A 19025-nucleotide genomic window follows, 5' to 3' on the forward strand; every position below is an offset into this window, starting at 1 on the left:
TTGACCAATCTGTAGTGATCTGTCTGTGAGAACTATTAGACTCCAGTTTAGACACACTATAATGCATACTAGAGTGAGAACTAAAACAACTCGTGCCAGTTTCTTGCAATAAAAAGTTTCTAGAAAGGACCTTCTTTGTTTAAATTGAAGGTGTCCCAATGGGGAGTTGTCTTTGGAGACTCGTAAGGGACTTACACCTGAAGCATAAATTGGCTGCTCTTAATTGGAAGACAATGCATGGAGAGTATATGATGGAGAGGGGTGTTTAAGAAAAATCTTATTATTGTCTTATCTTGTTATTCCTCTTAACATTGTCTGATCTGGTAACTGACTACTGTCTGTAATGGGGTAAGTTCCTTGTACCTTGGACTCTTTAGGAGTGTTCTACCCATCTGAGCATGTCCGTCGGGGGCTATAAGTGTCCAGTTGTAAGGGTCTCATTACCCAGTCTATAATGTGAAAGAAAGGAATGTTAGAAAGGGGAAATGCTTAGGTACTTATTTGTTTGGGTACTTATTTTACACTTTGTCACTTTCCATACAAATAAAGCAATTTCATCAAAACTCCGAGGCCTGTTCATGTCAATGAAAGAAATATAACTGGGCTCAAATGTTCATGTCATCAAGCCACACAGATAGAGATTTCACAACCTTTTTGTCAGCTAGCTAGTAAGCCCAGATTTCAAAGAATGGAGGGTTACAAGCAGGTAATTACATAGATAATAGAGACTAGAGCGAGATGCAGATAAGGCATTTACACACCAGACGGAGCAGGGATTCTAAGCTCATATCAGATGTGTGTAGACATGATGTTCAGCAGCTGACTGACACTCCCTGAAAGGATAACCCAATGGGAAGAGGAAAGGGGAGAATTCTGATCTGTTGTGAGGGGTCTTTTTTGTGACAGGAGGATATATCTGGGTGAAAAGCTGTAGACTGTGCAAACATCAATCAGGCTTTGCCTCCAAGGCTCAAAGTACACATGCATCTTGTGATTAACACACAAAACTAACACACTGTATCAGAATTACAAAGACTAAAGCACACAGATGGATCAGATGCTGCAGGCTTTCACAGACAATAAAGGTATTAGAGGTATTCAATCCAGCATTAAGGTTGGATTAAAGTTTTACAATTCCGTTGGGAAAATCTAGTTGATGGCTCAAGGGGAAAAAAAACACAGTGTCCCTCTTAAGCCAGCATGTGAGATCAGGAACAAAGTGAGATTTCAATTTTAATACACAAAACAATCAGGCTCACTTGAGGTAATATCTGTATTAGCACAATGTAGTAACCGCTGCAATGCATCAGTTTTCAAGGGCAGTGTTTTAACACTCAAAGGCTACCAAAGACCAGTCAAAAGAACAGTATTTTTTAAAGATGTGTTTTTTGGTGCAAATGCTTTGGGACTAGGAGAAGTTTGATCCTACAACATGTACCTGTTCCTCATTTCTGGTGTGGTCTTTCCAACACTGGAAATTGGTTCACACAGATAAAGAATTGATCATTTTAATGAATTTAATTTGGTCAAATAATGAATTAGGAGATTGCCCTTGGTTTAGAAATCTAATATGATAGGCTGGTAGAGCTTCGTTTCAACATGAGACAAGGAAGGCATTTCCATGCTAGTTAAGACAGCTTTTCTTCAGCATTAATGGAGCCTTATCCATTCAAAAAGATGTATCGATAAAAAAAATCTTATATTTAACAATATATGACCTCTGCTTGGTGAGAGACTGATATTTACAGTGAAATGAAAGACAATAAATAGGGGAACGTTTCTCTCCTGTTGTCCTCTCTACTCCTGTGACAGCTGGTGGTGGACGCGTTTAGGATTACAGTGTTGACAACCTGAGTAGATACGTGTTTGGTCTCTCTCACTCCGCGGAACTGGCTGCATGCGTGCAGGCGGCAGATCACTTGCTGTACCTCAGGCGGCACTTTGATACTCGACGGTGAGATAAGAGCTTGTGCGCGCCTGCGAGGGGTGACAGAATTAATTCAAATCTGTTGGCAATTTAATCCTCGTATATGATGTAATTCCGAGTGCATCTATAAGAAACACAGTAACGGGCGTTTGTTTGTCTTGAGTGAAGTTGGATACCCTTTGCCGTGGCTCTGAAGAAGAGCATGGATTATTTCGGCCAGCCACCCGATCTCGTGCCATTAGCATGGTGGATGACACACATTCGTTTCGAGAGACTGTAACACAGATGGACTCAGACGTTCTGGAAAAAATATGCCGAAGATGACCGTTGCCGTTTTATTGTGCTTCCTATTGTGCACAGATCTGTTGGATTTTGTCTTGGGTAAGTCGCAGTTATCTGCGCTTTATGTAGTTACTCTGCATAAAGTTGGCAACAAATGAAAATTATTCCTGTTGCATTGGGTGGATCATATTGTAGAGCTACAAGTAGTTTTACGTTTGTCAGCGTATCATTGCATCAAAGTAAGCCTTACAGTTAGTGTATGAAGCCTTTTGAATGTATCCTAAAAACAATGGAAATCACATTATTTTGGTAGGAGGGTCTTTTCCTTTGACATTCTAGCAAAAGCATCGCTTTGTGTCTATTTCACAATTTATGTCGTGACCGTGTTTCATATTTGTTAGGCATGTTAAAAGACATGATGATTTGTTCTTCCACTTTGGTCAGTTGCAACCCTTACTCAGGTAAGACTGATGTGGTTCCGTTCCTAACAATCAGAAGAATGTTTTTTGCCCCAATTAGGCAGGCATAATGACTTTGGCGTTAGATTTGTTTTTAGACAAACGCCTAATCTTGTACCCTGACCCATTTAAGGGGTAATCTCCACTCTAAAATAATTAAAGGTCATTACAGTTCACTAAGATAGCACCAGGGTCCTATGTGTGGCGAGCTGCTGGCAGGAGAACGCCGGTGATAAGGGAGGATGCTACATCACTAGAGTGGTTACAGAGTAATTTAGTAAAAACTATGACCTGTGATGCAATATGTCATAGTGCAAGTCTCTCAGACAGGGAGTGAGCGTTTCAATCAGAGGGAGAGAGAGAGAGAGAATGATTAAATATGGCCTGCACCTTTTTCACCGAGATAAGATGTTAGCGTTTATTTAGTGGAGTAATCTTTCATGGCAGCGTGACGACCACAGGCTCACAGAACCTCATACCCAGTTACGTAATTGAGTTAATGTTGTCATGATGCTTCTGATGTTCTGCTTTGAGTAAGCAAACACATTGGAAAGCATTGCATTGTATAGCTGTTCTTCTAGTCTGACGGATTTAATAGAAAAGGAGCTGTTAATGTTGGATCACTGGATACTCTTAGACAAAGTCATATTACTGCCACATGCAGTACTGCATAATATAGTCTACATAAATAGCCTATGTTTTTATATATATATAAAACCAAAGCAGTTACAGCCAATATAGATTTTAAGAAAGATGTTCTTCATTATCAAGTCATATCACTAGTAGCTGTGGCCCACATTAACCATTGATGTGTTATTGGAATGACTCTGCACTCTGCTGACAGATAAGTAATATACAGAATTGTGTGGCAGGCCTAAACCTATTTATCGTGGCTGACTGCTCGGCTGCCATTCAAGAAGCCCTGTTTGACCAATGGATCACCTGTCATTAGACTGCAGTGTCACAAGCGACACCTCTCTGAAAATCTCTCTATTAATGGAGATGACCTCTCACGCCTTCTTGCCTCTCTATGTGCATGAATGTTATCACAGAGAGCTTTGGCATTTCCTTTACATGTTGTCTATGTAGCATGATGTCGAATCACTTCGCTGATGGAAGAAAAGCTCAGGGATTAGGAGGTGGAAAAAACATGGAAAAAAATAATCCATGCCCTGACGTCACAGCCGAAGGACCAATACCATAGGAGGTGGGGGGATTTTGTAGGTCACTGAATTTGTGACAGATTATATTGCTTCCCACACTGGTGTCTCAGCTCTGCATTTCAATTGTTCTAGGGGGATTGCAGTGACACCCATATGATGATATTTTATACACATTCACAAAATTCAACAAGGTCAAGAAAATACCAGGAGAGGTGGCTGAAATGTTATCTCGAAAAGGTTGAATTTTATCCATGGATTTGGCGGTCACTTCTTGCAATTGTATTATCACCACATTGGGTGGATGGACAACCACATCCACAGGGCCTCTGTACTTCAGTGACGTATAGTGGAACACATCCTCAGATGTTTTATGACATTACAAGTTATCATATCTCAGAAAGTTACTATCAATCAATGATAATTACAGCTATCACATCCTCTGAATACATTTGTTTCTATGCTTTTGAAATGTAATATTCTGAGTATTCTGTCAATGCCCTTCAATGACTACAGAATATTGGATCATGATTATTTCAGGGAGAACAGGGACAAAAAAAGAACATTTTCATAACACAGACAGTAAAAGCTTTAAAAGGTCCTTATGCCTTTGCCTTTTATTGCTGTGCTGAAAGATATTGCAGCTCCATTCCATTTATTGCTATGATTATCTCCTCAGAATAAATATTGGTTTTGTGGGCCAAGTCGTGTTCGCTCCACTCTCTGCAGTCCGAGGCACGCACAATCTTCCCTTGGCCTACATCCAATTTCTTTGGAATTAAATTATTCTCCTGACATATAACTGATATAATTACTCTGTGATGAATAATTGAAATCAATACTTGAAACAAAAGACCTCAGCTTTTTAGCTGAAACATGTGCTGTTATCGATGTACACGTGTCTGTTGTATTTGATTTTCATGCACAGTACAAATGGCTTAATATGCATCTGTGAACAAGCGAAGCATGAAAGAGTTTAGCATTTGTATTTGTTAGCATAACTGCTCGTTTAGACTGACACCACGTTGTTCCTCATAGGCTATTTAACCGTGGCCATTGAGCCCCTGCCACCTGTGGTGATGGGAGATACTGTGACACTGAAGTGCAATTTCAGGACTGACGGCAACTTGCGAGAGATCGTGTGGTTTCGGGTGAGTATGCCGTGGCCTATGCGTCTGTCATTCATGAGTTATTGATATGTCTGTGTTTGCTTGAGCGAGTCATGTTAACTTATTTGAAAAGGTCTTTACTGAAGTGGTGCCATCTTCTTCTGTATATCTACCTGGTCTCTTGAAAGGAAAATAATTCCCCTCAAAAAAGAGACTCTCCAAAGTGATCTTCAGGATTAACAGAAAGCTGTATGAAAAGACTACCCACTTGCTAATGAAGAAAGTCTCAGTTGCTGCATAATTCAAATGGATTGGATTTAACATCTTAAAACTGGCAGAATTAGAATACCTGAGATTTAAACCCTGGGCTGTTGGGAGATAATTACTCATGTTATCTTTATCTATGAGGTTCCTAACAGTTCTGCACATCAGTTGAAACATACAGAAATGATTTAATAAAGGTTTAGTTTGTATTTTTTACATTTAGGTTTTTGCTGTTTCTCCTCTAGGTATTGGACGGTGGCAGCTCCAAACAGAAGATATTCACTTACGATGCCATGTACAATACCAATTTCTCCCACTTGGAGGATTCCCGTAAAAAAGAAGATCTTGTTTACCAGTCAACTGTAAGGTAAATGTTTTAGCCATATATTCAAGCTGTCGTTGGCCTTTATATCATTTGCCTTTTGAGAGCTGTGGACAATGGACAATTTCTGCAATTATTGAAAACAGACAACAAACATTCATAGACATCTGATTGTATTTACTGACATTTAATTCTATGGTGATTTTCCTCAACGACGTCTGACTATTCTTACTGGCATTTCCTACTGTGGAGACTTTCCTCATAGACATCTGAGTATACTTACTGACATGTTACTACTATGGTGATTTTCATCATAGACATCTGAATGTAGTCACTGACATTTAATGACTTAATAATTTAAAAATAGGGTGATTTTCCTCACAGACATCTGAATGTACTTCCTGGTATTTAACACTGTAGTGATTCTCACCATAGACATCTGAATGTACTTCCTGGTATTTAACACTGTAGTGATTCTCCTCTCTGCCTCAGACTTCCTGAAGTCCAAATGGAAGACAGCGGGCCGTATGAGTGCCATGTGGGTATCTATGACAGAGCATCCAGAGAGAAGGTGGTCTTAGCCTCAGCAAGCATAACTCTCATTGTAATGTGTAGGTTCATGTCATATTTACCCTCATCACCAATACTCAATAACACATTTCTCTGCACCATGGTCTTTCCTTGAGTAGCATTAAGGAGGTGGCGGGAGTATTTATTTTTTAACATTTTCTTTTTAAGCTGGAGTATTTCAATCTGCTAGGGCTGAATATGTGGTAATTGGTACATTTGCATCCCATAATTTGCTGATATTTAGCTGATAGTATTCATCCTGAGTGACTCAGAGTGTTGTGGATGCCCACTTACTAGCTCTAGTTGAGCTCCCCAAGCAATTAGACCTGTGACCTTGCTGATGCTTACAGCAGGCTCAAGATGGATCACCCAAAGTACCAGCCTAATATGATGTACATTTTCTCATTTATCTTGCACTGCAGAGGCGTGTGTGTGTGTGTGTGTGTGTGTGTGTGTGTGTGTGTGTGTGTGTGTGTGTGTGTGTGTGTGTGTGTGTGTGTGTGTGTGTGTGTGTGTGTGTGTGTGCCGCCAGAGCCACAGTAATGTTTTTGTGCTCAGCTGATGGGGAGGATGGCAAGGGATTTGGGCACTCTAGTTTAAGCTGTTGCATTATAGATACAACTGTGCGCACATTAATGAGAATAAAAGATTGCCGAGGAGCATCTGCTAACTAAGATCAGTATAACAAAGTTGGGTCGATCACTTGTCTATCGGCACAGTGGAGAGGTTGTTTATGTTTTGTTTTTGAAGTTTTATAACTTGTTTCAAATCCTCTCTTCTAGCACCTCCAAAATCGATATCGGTTGTGGCTGCTGACCCGTATGCGCGGTTCAACCGCTACGAAGCGCAGAACTTCACTCTGGTGTGCATTGTTAAAGGCGGAAAGCCTGCACCCATGGTAAATAAGAGCAAGTATCCACTCTCTCTCTGCATCTATGTTTTATTTCTGGCACACTGTATGAAAACCTGAGTTTAGCATGAAGGACATAACAGGAAGTTCACATCCCCAGTTGACGTTCCCAGCTCACTGTCATAATTACCCATCTTCACATACAGCAGCACATATAGAGATTCATATAGCATACGTTTTCACCATGGAACCTGAAAATACAGTGTATGTATGTTGTCAGAACTAGAACCATTGGTTGGTTGTGAAATGGCTGCCAACGGGAGCATTTGATGTTCATCCATTCCCCCCTCAGGTGTACTTTAAGAGGGACGGTGAGTTGATCCAGGTGGTTCCGGAGAGCAGAGGCCTGCAGGCAGCCCGAGCCCCTGCATCAGGCCCACGTCCAGCCCCTACTCCAGGCGGAGCCTCAGATACGGCTCTTAGACCTCTCATCAGCAGAGACATGGACGACACCAAGATCCAGAAGTCTCTGTCCCTCCTGGATCAGAACGCGGGGCCTGTGCATGTGGACATGGACGGCCCCCGGCGCGGCGTCACCCCAGGGGACCCGGGCTTGGAGGCTGGCCCCACCGTGGAGGTCATCCCAGAGACGGTGATCAGCCGCGAGTTCCCGCGCTGGATGCAGAGCACGGACCCACTGTACTACTTCAACCACTCGCGCGTGGAGCGCAGCGACGGCACCATGGAGGTGTACGCCATGCTGACCTGGAGCCTCAACCCCCAGCTGGACAACGACGCACTGTTCAGCTGTGAGGTCAAGCACCCGGCTCTCTCCATGCCCATGCAGGCTGAGGTCACCCTCGGTGAGTACAGAGACGAGTCACTGTCATCCCAAAGACACAGGTTTAAAAGGTTAGACTGTAAACATTCATCCATGATCTTTAACAGCCAACACAGGAGATAGAATGTATCTCAAACTGGACTATACACCTGTTCCCAGAATATATTGTGTGTAACTCAGCTTTTACCTATCCTCCAACACATCCTTTAATACTGGTGAAAAGCATGTTTCACAGAGGTGTGATTCTGTTATTGTCCTATTTAGCCGCTCCAAAGGGGCCAAAGTTGTCCATGACGCCCAGTAAGGCAAAAGTAGGAGACACTGTACGTATGAATGTGGAGGGCTTCCAGATAGCCACCAAAGGGGTAAGTCTTCAGCTGAGAGATTCATATAATTGACATGATTTGTGCCTTTTGGCTTGGCGTATACACATTTGTGTTTCTGAGCATTTCACACCAATAACCAGCATCTTTGTGCTGTGGAAAATTGGATACAAAATCTTTTGTTTGGTCTGAAGCCATGGTTTCATTTTGGAGTGAATAATCAAACGGTGTAATTGGATTATGGACTTATCAAAGCACCATGTGGAGTTGATACCATGTGGCATAATACACAGTGTATTCAAATGGAATTCTACAATGCTGTATGAGAGTCATGACTTTAATCTCTAAATGCAAACACCCCCATTGCCTGTGGATAACCTGTTTTCATTTCCCCTGTGTTTGCTAAACAGCACTTAGCATTAGTTATGCTTAATATTAATAGTATTTCCCAAACATGCATTTTGCTTGGGGCTTACATCTGCTGGTAATAATGTTATTCATTAGTAGATCTTATTAGTAGAAGTAATTAGTATTAGTAATATTCCTTATTAGTATTATTAGTATATGTTCATGTATTATACAGCATTACTCACTCATAGTAATCACTCTGTCTGCTACGTGGCTTTTTTTCAAATCAGCCTTCATACATAATGAAAAAAAAAAGAATTAAATAAAAACTGCACTGTTTGTAGCAGTAACTATCTCAGCAAAAGGGTTTCTGATAAATGACCAAATGCAATACAATGACTCTCATACGTACAGTAAGTATACCTTATACTAACTTTGTAAATAGAATGTGCTTTTAGTACACTGCTCAAAGTGCACTGTATAATTTCATGTCTGGGATTCATGTAAAACCCTTTGTGTTTGATCCCCACAGAAGGAGGTCTTCCCAGAGCCTCTGTTCACATGGACACGGATCGGCGGCCTTCTGCTGGATGGCAGTGAGGAGCGGATTGGGAAGGGGTTAGTGCTTGAGCGGGTCACGGCTGAGCTCAATGGCTCCATGTACCGCTGCACGGCCCAGAATCCTCTAGGCTCCACCAACACTCACTTACGACTCATAGTGTTTGGTAAGAACAGGTGCATGGTGACGAAGAAAGGAAGGAGTAAGAGGAGGAGGATATTGAAACAGTGACACATTGCTCGTAGTATATTCTCACAGGAACATTCTAGAATAATTGATCAGCCAATCTAGAGTCATGAGGAAGACAATGTAAAGGGGCAGTAGTCAAGCTAATTCATGTTTTATCTCAATTACAAGACTCTATATGAGGTTGCTGTATTATATGCTTTTGAGGTGCTCTGATTGAATCTTAGAATAGCCTCAGAATCTCAGCTCTCAATAATTGACTGAATATCTACTCTAACAACCGGATCTTTTATGGATTTAACCATCTCTTTGTTTTAACAGAGAACCCAAGAATTAAGAAAGGAATAGAACAACTAACTGGTATGTACTTAAAAAATGTGCACACATTTGTTGTGGAAATTGTAGATTTTTTGTCTTATCAGTCGTATCACAAAATTGTACACAGTGAAATAAAATATTAAAATGCAATTTGGAATGCCATCAAGTATGATTTAAAGAAGTTTACTTTTTTTCAGATGCTGCCTCTTGCGCTAAATGGCTTGGCTCGCTAATGATGTTGCTGGTTACCGTAGCCCTGGGGCTGACGTGATTGGCCGAGGAGGAGGCGACAGCAGTGACAGTCACGCTCTTCCTCTTACCTCATCAGCTCTGCTGTCATCTCATCCTCTGCCTGAGGGCAGCGCCATCATCTGAGAGATCACCACTCTTTTTTCTCTGTCTTCTTTTTCTAGCTTTCTTTAAAAGTCATAGAACAAGAGGAGAGGCTAACAAGAAAAAGAGGTCACTAACCAGAATATCACGTCCCTTCCTCTTGTCTTATTATCAGGGTTTGGCTGTCTGTTTTCACTGGTATTGACAGACTTTTCAAAAACAGCTTGTTATGAGGGACTTGTGCAAGTATGTTTTGTTAAAATCAATGACTGTAAAAAAAATCAGTCATTTAAAATATGTTGTTGATGCACACTGAGAGTTTTCTTCCATAGCCCTTGTGCTTTAGCCTACTGTAGCCTACTGTATTGTGGTGCTGGACATACTGTCCAGTAGTACTGCTTTTGAGCACAGCACTTGTTTAAATAGAGCCACAGTACATTTTACAAAATGTGTATCATCTATATTTAATCCAAGGGAAGAAATGTGCCACTGGTGTACACAGCGCATCCATCTGAGTCTGATCAGAATGTCTATTTTACATACGTACTGTAGATGGCAGTGTAGACTTCTGTGTTTGAAGTCGCGCTGCACCTGAAGCAAACTGTAAATTATCGGTGTGTAGCAGATTCGCTTGAATGTATGAGTGTGGAAAGAGTTGAATATTTTCTTTTAGAGAGAATTAGAGATAGAATTATAGAATTCGCGCAGCCTGAAATGCAGAATATCTGGTCTGCAGTTTCCCACCTCTTTAAAACATCAGTTTATTTTAAACAGTCTTATTTTTGTCATTACTATAAATAATTGAAGAATAAACTAAATAATACAGATCCAACAGAAAAAAAGTTGTTTGTCATTATTTTTCACCAGAAGCAGAGATACGAGTAATTCTATAGCCTCCTGAATCCATATTGTTTTGGTAATCTGACGCCGGTGATTTCCTAGATTGGTATAGCCACGGGAATTGGTCGATGAGCAACATCTTCAAATGAAGTATTGTAAAATGTGACAACCGTCTGCGGTGCTTAGGGGGATAGAGAAATCGTAGACGAAAATAACTGCTGACATTTCTACAGCAGTGCAAGTGCAATATTCTCAAACATTTAAAGCTGTCAATCAGAATTAATGGGCTTTAAAAGCTCGCACAAGAGGGAATGGGGGACAGACTGGCGAAAGCTATAAAGCGCATCGGTATTTTAGGAGCAAGGAGGCTGTGGCAGTATACTGGACATCGCATTCATTCTAACCACAGCGAGTAGCTGCTTCGAGTGCGTCATGTGTGTTATCAAGAGAAAGCGTGTTTGAAAAAAAGACGCGTGGACACCCCCGTGAAAGTTGCCTTAAAAAAAACTTTTCTGAGACAGTCAAACGGAGAGGCTTCAAGTATTTTGGTCATTTCCAGAAGGTTCACGCACTGCTTCTTTCAAAGGGACAGCAGTTTGATGACACTTCTCTTTTTTCAAGGACTTAAAGCAGCGCGCCAAAAAGGGAACTGCGAGATTTGTAAATCACAAAATCAAAAGCTTCTGCACAAGTGACAGTAAGCTATTCTTGACTTGTACGGACATTTGTATTTTCGAGCATTTCGACTGTTGACATAAAGTCTACAACAGGTAACAGAAGGATACAATGGATCTAAAAAATATATGCAGGGCTGTGCTTTTCCCAGTTCAAATGCTGTGCAGTATACTCAAAGCAGGCATGAGCCTGTTGCTTCCCTGTAAACGCAGGGACTTGAGTGGGGATGTTGTACTGATAACCGGCGGTGGAAGGGGCATTGGTCGTCACCTTGCGCACGAGTTTGCGAAACAAGGGGCGAAAAAGGTAAGCTACACTTTCCTCTCTACGCCCCAGGGTTTGATTTACTATAGTGTCTATATTATTGAACTGGAATAATAACTATTGCAGTGTAGGCTAACTGTAATGCTGCTGCTGCTCATCATATTTTCTTCAATTGTAGCTTACTGACACGTCGTAGTGAGCTATAGCTAGGAAGTCACAGCTCCAGCCAAAAAGAGCGTTGTCTTCGTCATCTCACACGGGTGTTTTAGACTAATTCAGTGACATTAATACAATTACCCATAACCTGTTCTTATGGAAGTGCAATTATCTCTGTCTTGAGAGTGTTTATACAACTCTGATCCAGCGACGGAAACAACCTTGTGTTGTGACAGGCTTAGATTACAAGGTCAGCCGCAGAAATCCTGTCTTCACTATAATATACAAACACTGAGGTGAAAGTCAGGTAACGCCTTAAATAGGTCACCCACCGTGCCACTTACATGACTGTGCGGAATGTCAGTAGATTTGGTGAGGCCAGATACATTTAACGGACCTTGTAAGGCTATTGTGGTTTATCACGCTGAAAAGGATTTGGACTATTTTGTGGCTTTGGTGAGAGCAATGTTTCCATCATTGCCTTGCTGGCCCGGTTTCCATTTGCTCAACTCTTGAACTCTGTGCATGTAAGACAGACTGCCCTACTTCTGACATTGGAATATGAACTCAGCAGAGCGCTTGTCATCGGTTATGAACACACGCTGTGTATTTTCACTTCCAAAAAAGCACACACGCAAACACAGGTGTTTCCTCCGCCATCATGTCTTTTCAAATGGCCAACAATGGGGTGCTGACAAGCGTGATCTGTCGGATTGTATTGACATGAGACTCTGTAGCCTCCCTGGTCATGTCTGTCGGTCCCTGGTGGCTGGGATTGTTTCGAGGGCGGCCAGATGTGTTTAGAATTAATGCATGGTTACAGCCTGCAGGTCACGGCACCGCTAGTCCCATTAAACACACCGGAGGGGAAAGAACACATCGCAGTTAGTTCCTTAAGTGATGTACAGGATGGGTACGTGCCAGTGGGGAAGAGGGTTGCACGGGCGAGGACGTGTCTCCCATTACTGCATGTTTAAAGTGTGAGAATAGATGGCAGCGTGGCGTTGAGCACCTTGCGATTGGTTAACCGACACAGGTTCATTTGCAGGTCAGCCAGCTTCGTGGTGCAAAGGGTGATGATGTCATTAGTGTTATTGCGCGGACTCTTCCCCCCAGTGGGAAGTTGTGTTTCGTAAAAGAAAACCCAGTCGTCCTTTGAATTCGTGAGATGTAGGCTTATGTGCGTGTGACTGGAGGGCCAAAACAGAGCCAAGTAGACATGGGTCACGTCGGCTACGCTTGGCAGAGTATTCCTCTACTGTCTAGCCCATTGAAAAGGGAGATGCGTGTCTGTCCAAGGTAGATATGCCTGGAAGTTTCACTGGCAAGCCTGCCGTGAGTGCGCTCGAGCCCCGTTTACTGTTCGGTCGGGAATATCCCAGTCATCGTTTCCTGGCCTTGCATAAGCGGCTGGCCTGAAAACGGCACCAGACAACACCGGTTGCTTTTCAGGGTGGGTTAGGCCCCGCTATAAACGCAAGCAGTACCAAAACAAGGTCTGTTCCCATTGATAAGAAAATGTGAGAGTATTTCGTGTCCTTTGAATGTAGCTTCATGTTTTGCTTGAACAGCGTGGTCCGAGACTGATAGCAACTCCATAAGGAAGTATTATGTAAATGAGAACGAGCGAAGGGGGGCGGAGGGAGGGGGCTAGCTGGAGTTGGAGCTGCGGCAGAGAGAGGCTGTTTCTCTGTTCCCAGCTGGGCATTGCCCTGTTCCTGACCCCTCGGTCTGTGTGCTAATGGGACGGCGGCAGGCGACTGCCTCCTGAACTCCCTGTGCCTCTCTCTCCCCCTCACCGCCCCCTTCCCTTCGCTGTGTATCCCCTCCCTTTGCCCTCCTCAGGGCCTCTGTGGCTTGAACTTTTCCTGATAACGGGACACTCTCCATGTCTTGTTTGTGACAGTAGTTAGACACAAGTCAGCAGGCGAGTCACTCAGCAGATGTGAGAGAGGGTGAGGATAGCCTACATCTGCATCCAGCCTGGGGAGTTCCAAGCCTGCTGCATACCTGTTGCTGGTGTCAGTTGTTTATGCTAGAAACTAGGCTCTCTTTAGAAGATCAGAACAATTAGATGAATTAATTGCACAAGTATGCAATTAGGGTGCTTAATAGTGAACGATGATATTGTTTACATCCTGATTGTATACACATTTCATAAATGAGGCTTAGCATTTCCAAATAACAATGTAGTGGAGGTATGAAAAAAGTTTAAATTGGATTTGTACTGTCCTGTTGTGTCTGTTGTCTGTCTCGCAGTGGTCCATAAAATAATCATCAAAGGTCACTCATTTTAAATGCTCAAGCAATGCTGGGCCAGTCTCCACATGGCCCTGTGTGTCAGCACAAAGATAGCTCCTGATGAGTGGAGCCCTCCCTGTGCCCCACACACACGTACTGTTTGAGAGTCCGTGACCAGAAAATTGTGGGGCTCACCGGCCGACTGAGCCGTGTAATCTCTTTGAGAGAGTGTGAGAGAGATGAGGGCAGGGAGGAGGGGCGGGGGGTGGGAGAGGGGGAGCAGGAGAAAGGGGTTCACGCTTGTGTTCATTACCTCTCCCTGACCCCTCAAGAATGGCAGATCTAATCGCCAAGGCCTGAACCGCACTTTACCGACTGACCCGTCGGCTCTGTCACTCTCTCCTGGCCGGCTCATTCATGTTGAAAGTCCCTCTGCATAGCACTGAGAGAGAGAGAGAGAGAGCGAGAGAGCGAGAAATAGGGGAGAGAGAGAGGGAGACCGGGAATAAATCTGTGTATGGCTTTTCTTGGAAGAACACATTGGTCTTGGATTGCATAGCCGTTCCATCCTGTGTGATGAATGGTGTGGTTTTAACCTAAGTGTTTGCTGTGCCTAATCACATTTTTCTTTACGCCCCCCCCCCCTCCATCCTCATTTGTCTTCATGTCTCCCAGGCTGGGCTGTTGACAGAGGAATGTGACAATGACTGTGTCTCTCTTTCTCGCTCTCTCTCTTTCTCTCTCTGTCTCTGTCTCTCTCTCTCTCTTTCTCCTCCCCTGTGGCAGGTGATTCTGTGGGGCCGCACAGAGAAGTGTCTTAAGGAGACCAGTGAAGAGATCACACTGTTGGGAACAGAGTGCCACTACTTTGTGTGTGACGTGGGCAACCGAGAGGAAGTGTACCAGCAGGCCAAGATCCTTAGGGAGAAGGTAGAGTCGGAATTTAGAATTCTGAAATTTAGGAATATTTTTTGAAGTTTACTGCTGTAAGGAATAAGAAATTGGAATAGGACATTTTACAATTACTGATGTAATTGTGATGCTATAAGTGTGTTTCGGAATGTGAATTTCTGTCTGTATCTATATATATCCAGGTGGGTGATGTCACTATTCTGGTGAATAATGCGGCTGTGGTTCATGGAAAGAGTCTGATGAACAGCGATGACGACGCTCTTCTGAAAACGCAGCACATCAACACACTAGGCCAATTCTGGGTGAGAAGCCAAATAATGTTCTCATTTTGATATCCTAACATGAACCCTAAGATGTATATATATATATTATGGATCTGAATGACATTCTTGTCAGTTCGCTTATTTTAGTTCACAGACTGTGTGCTCCATGGTTATAGGGAGTGTTTGCCAAAAAATCAGAGGTCAGCACTAAACAGTGCATTCCTCTCGTGAAGTAAGCAGAACCTCTGGTGAAGTTTCTTAAACAAACCCAGTCACTGGACATACTTCAAAGCAACCCCTAAGAATCCTTGTTTTCAATAAAATAACAAAGTTGTGAAACAGCAGAGCGATGGTGAAACAGACACACTGAATTTGAAGACCAAATGACTGGCGAAAGACAAGCGCGATAATGATCCATCCTTCGATTCATAACAGTCCCTGCATTCTCCATTAGTCTGGGCTCTCCCCAGGGGACGTGGGTGATAGAACAGTGAATGACAGAGGCAGAGTTCTATGCATTAAGAGTGGCGCCCAGCCATTCATCATCTGAGTGAAGATCAAACGTGCGTGCCTGTCCGCGGGATGAACGCTGGGGGGAAACGCAGACATCTGCGAAAGGAATCAAAACCTGCAGTTGGCCATAGGTTTAGGTTTTTCCTGATGGCCGGGATTGTAAGCAGCCCCCACCACATCATACTACCCCCACCCCCCCCCCCCCCCCCCCCCCCCCACACACACACACACACGCACACACACACACTGTGTCCTTTTAGTCTGAAATCTCACTCTCTCTTGTTGCTGTTGGAAACTCCTCTGTCTCAAGAGGAGGAGCTGGAAGGAATATCCAAAATGCATGACAACACGAAAAAAAAGTGTTGAGTCGCTCTCTTTCTGACCCCCTTCCTCTCTTCTCTCTCCACCCCCCAGACCACAAAGGCCTTTTTGCCCCGGATGCTGGAGCTGTGCAACGGCCACGTGGTGTGCATGAACTCCATCCTCTCCATATCGGCCATCCCCGGGGCTATAGACTACTGCACCTCCAAGGCCTCCTCGCTGGCCTTCATGGAGAGCCTGACGCTGGGCCTGCTGGACTGCCCCGGCGTGGGCTGCACCACCGTCCTGCCCTTCCACACCAACACAGAGATGTTCCAGGGCATGAGAGTCAGGTACGGCACAGGGTTTTTTTTTTTTTTTTTAACAAACATGCAGAATGACACAAAATAGAGTCAAAGAGAGATGCATTGTGTGTTGCTATGTAGGGCAATGACAGAAGAAATAAAGATGGATTTTGTAAGCCTTAATCAAGGAGTGTGACAAGACTGGAGAAGGTGTGATTGGAAGAAAGACTGTCGGATTTTTTGAGTCGATTTACAGAGCTCCAGTTGTGAAAGTAAAGTCATGTCGTGGTTTAGTTTAGATCCTTTCCTGCTTGTCTTCTAATCTGACTCCTTTCTCCCAGGTTCCCACAGCTCTTCCCTCCTCTGAAGCCGGAGACGGTGTCCCAGCGCACTGTGGAGGCCGTCAGAAGTAATACAGCCTTCGTCCATCTGCCTTGGACTATGCATATCCTCATCATCCTCAAGAAGTGGGTTTACTCAGCAGATATCTATCAACTTTGTTTTCACACAAAATTTGATTGATCATCTTCTTGAACTCATTAATCATGTAGTTCATTAGCCGTCAGAAGTGGAGATACATAATAGTGGCAGAAAAAAGAAAACAAGCCATCCATCAATTCTCTCCTTAGAAATCCCAAACTAATATCCTCCCTCTCTGTAGTTCGCCATCAATCTGCAAGCTGTCAGGATGGGACTAACCTCCACAGTGTAACATCATAGCCAACAGACTCAATATGAATCCATCTTCATCAATCTAATATCCCCCCGTCTTTGTTGATTTTGGGCTGTGGTCAGACTGACTAAGCATCTGTTCTTTATTGCCTCAACAGCCTCTTGCCTCTGTCCGCATTGGAGGAAATCCAGAGATTCGCGGGGAGCTACACCTGCATGAACACATTCAAGGGGAGGACTTAGAGGGTGCTCAGCGGCGATAGGCAATCAAAGGAAACAAGACATCATGAGCATGTGTGCACTGCAAGAAAAAAATAAACAATAAAAAGCCCACAGAGTACACACACACTCACGTTTGAGCTCCACGTCGGCTCTGGCAGCCGAGGCCTTAACATCACCAGAGCTGTTTTACCATATTCAACCATATTGTGTATGTTAAAAGGGGTTCATGATCTTAGTTGCTATCACCAGGAACTCTGAAGCTCTAGACTGAATCCCCTTGGTCCACATTTGAACTCCAATGTGACATCCTGCTTCAGTCTGGGATACTGTATGGATTGGCGGGTTATCAAGAAAAGGTTGCGCCCACTAGACACCTGTGTCTGGGGTGGCTTGGGTTATATGTTGTAGATTTTTAACACATTTTAATCATTTTATAATAAAATGCATCTGAACGTGTTTGTTTATTTGCACATAAGTAAATACATCTCATTTATCAATATTGATGCTAATATTGAATAAATACGGTATTTAATCCTGACACAGTGCAGTGAGTCGCTATGTGTGTGCTTGTTTATGGGGTAGAGAGAGCTCGTTCTGGGTCGCTGCCTCTCTGTGTGTGGTTGTTTCTGTCCTGGCCAACATCAGACGGCTTTCATGGTCAACATTCCTTTGTTACAGCCTGGCCAATCATGAGCTCACAATGCTTTAGTTAGGAGTTGTCATAACATTGGGCTCTCTACGGCAACGTATGCTGGAGAAGGTAGTCCTTTTGGGAGGCAAGCCTGGGAGGTGGGTTTGGGGGGTTAGGGGGTCCTAGAACGTTAGAGGAGTCTGTCCACCCTCTCCCACAAGCAGTTTTACCTCCCCTCCCAGCATTAATCCCATTCTGTCACCAACTCCTAGGTCTGGAGAGAGAGCGATAGAATGAGAGAATTCCTCTGTTCTGTTTTTGATAACGCACGAGGCAGACCTCTAGCCCATCAAGTGAGACCCACGTTCAAGTTACTTGCAGCTGTTCACTGTCTCTGTGATAACATAGTTTATGTGTCTGTGCTGCTTTATGAATTAGCCCGTTTTCACTATAAAAACAGAAACGAAGTAAAAAGGGGGATTATTAATGAGGCTGGCATAGGAATTACCAACAGGTTAGGTGAAATCAAGGGAATGTTTCACATTAAAAGGTGCAAGATGGATGCAGGATAAATTAAGAAGAGTATGAGTAGATTTTAAGACATGTGAAAGACTTTGTTACTTTGTAGACTTTTTGTGGTTTGTTGAATGTGTTGTAGTCACCTAAGAAAGAAAAGGAAGGGCAATACAGAGAAATGTCCACTGAATGGGGAAGCAACTGGACTCAACATCTACTAAGGTCGATCACTAGGGGCTTGTCAAATATCCTCAGCCAGCAATTCCCTTCCTAGACTCATTTCTCCATAAGATTGGTTTTACATAAACATTTTCAGCTCCATTCTTTTCTGTTTACAGAGAATTCGCACAGTACGGTAGCTCATACCGATGTTGCCTGAGGGAATAGGTTTTCTGGGAAGCAGCCATTGGAGTTTAGACAGCTTCAGAATAGGGAAAGGGGTCAGGGAACTGCACTGCGGAGTGCATGTGTGTTGGAAAAGACAGCTCAAATCTCAGGGGGTGAGTTCAGAGCAAGGTTAGCCAAATAGTAGATAAATTTGAGGAGTATGTTGGACAGACAGCTCACCCTGGGCTGAACTCTTTACCCAGGCAATCAGGCAGTTTCATGAGCTCGGCAACAGGTGGAAAAGAAGAAGAAGGGCCCAACAGCAGTTGAGGGCATTT

The 19025-nt window shown here is 43.4% G+C and overlaps 2 protein-coding genes across 2 annotated transcripts; both read left to right on the forward strand.

Annotated features, from left to right (window-relative positions):
* Nucleotides 1-2238: 2238 nt before the first annotated feature.
* On the forward strand, nt 2239-9788 carry igsf21b (immunoglobin superfamily, member 21b; the record flags this gene model as incomplete). The annotated part of the gene is made up of 10 exons (XM_080853670.1): nt 2239-2308; nt 4866-4978; nt 5446-5567; nt 6015-6133; nt 6875-6990; nt 7295-7805; nt 8048-8148; nt 8987-9179; nt 9521-9559; nt 9715-9788. The coding sequence occupies 10 exons, from the start codon at nt 2239-2241 to the stop codon at nt 9786-9788; spliced, it is 1458 nt and encodes a 485-aa protein (XP_080709796.1).
* A 1688-nt stretch (nt 9789-11476) lies between these two features.
* Nucleotides 11477-17234, forward strand: dhrs3a (dehydrogenase/reductase (SDR family) member 3a; the record flags this gene model as incomplete). The annotated part of the gene is made up of 6 exons (XM_080853470.1): nt 11477-11671; nt 14813-14956; nt 15121-15240; nt 16129-16367; nt 16661-16786; nt 17150-17234. The coding sequence occupies 6 exons, from the start codon at nt 11477-11479 to the stop codon at nt 17232-17234; spliced, it is 909 nt and encodes a 302-aa protein (XP_080709596.1).
* Between the last annotated feature and the right edge of the window lie 1791 nt (nt 17235-19025).

Source organism: Sprattus sprattus (genome assembly GCF_963457725.1).
Source record: "Sprattus sprattus genome assembly, chromosome: 16".
In the NCBI taxonomy this organism is placed as follows: Eukaryota; Metazoa; Chordata; class Actinopteri; order Clupeiformes; family Clupeidae; genus Sprattus; species Sprattus sprattus.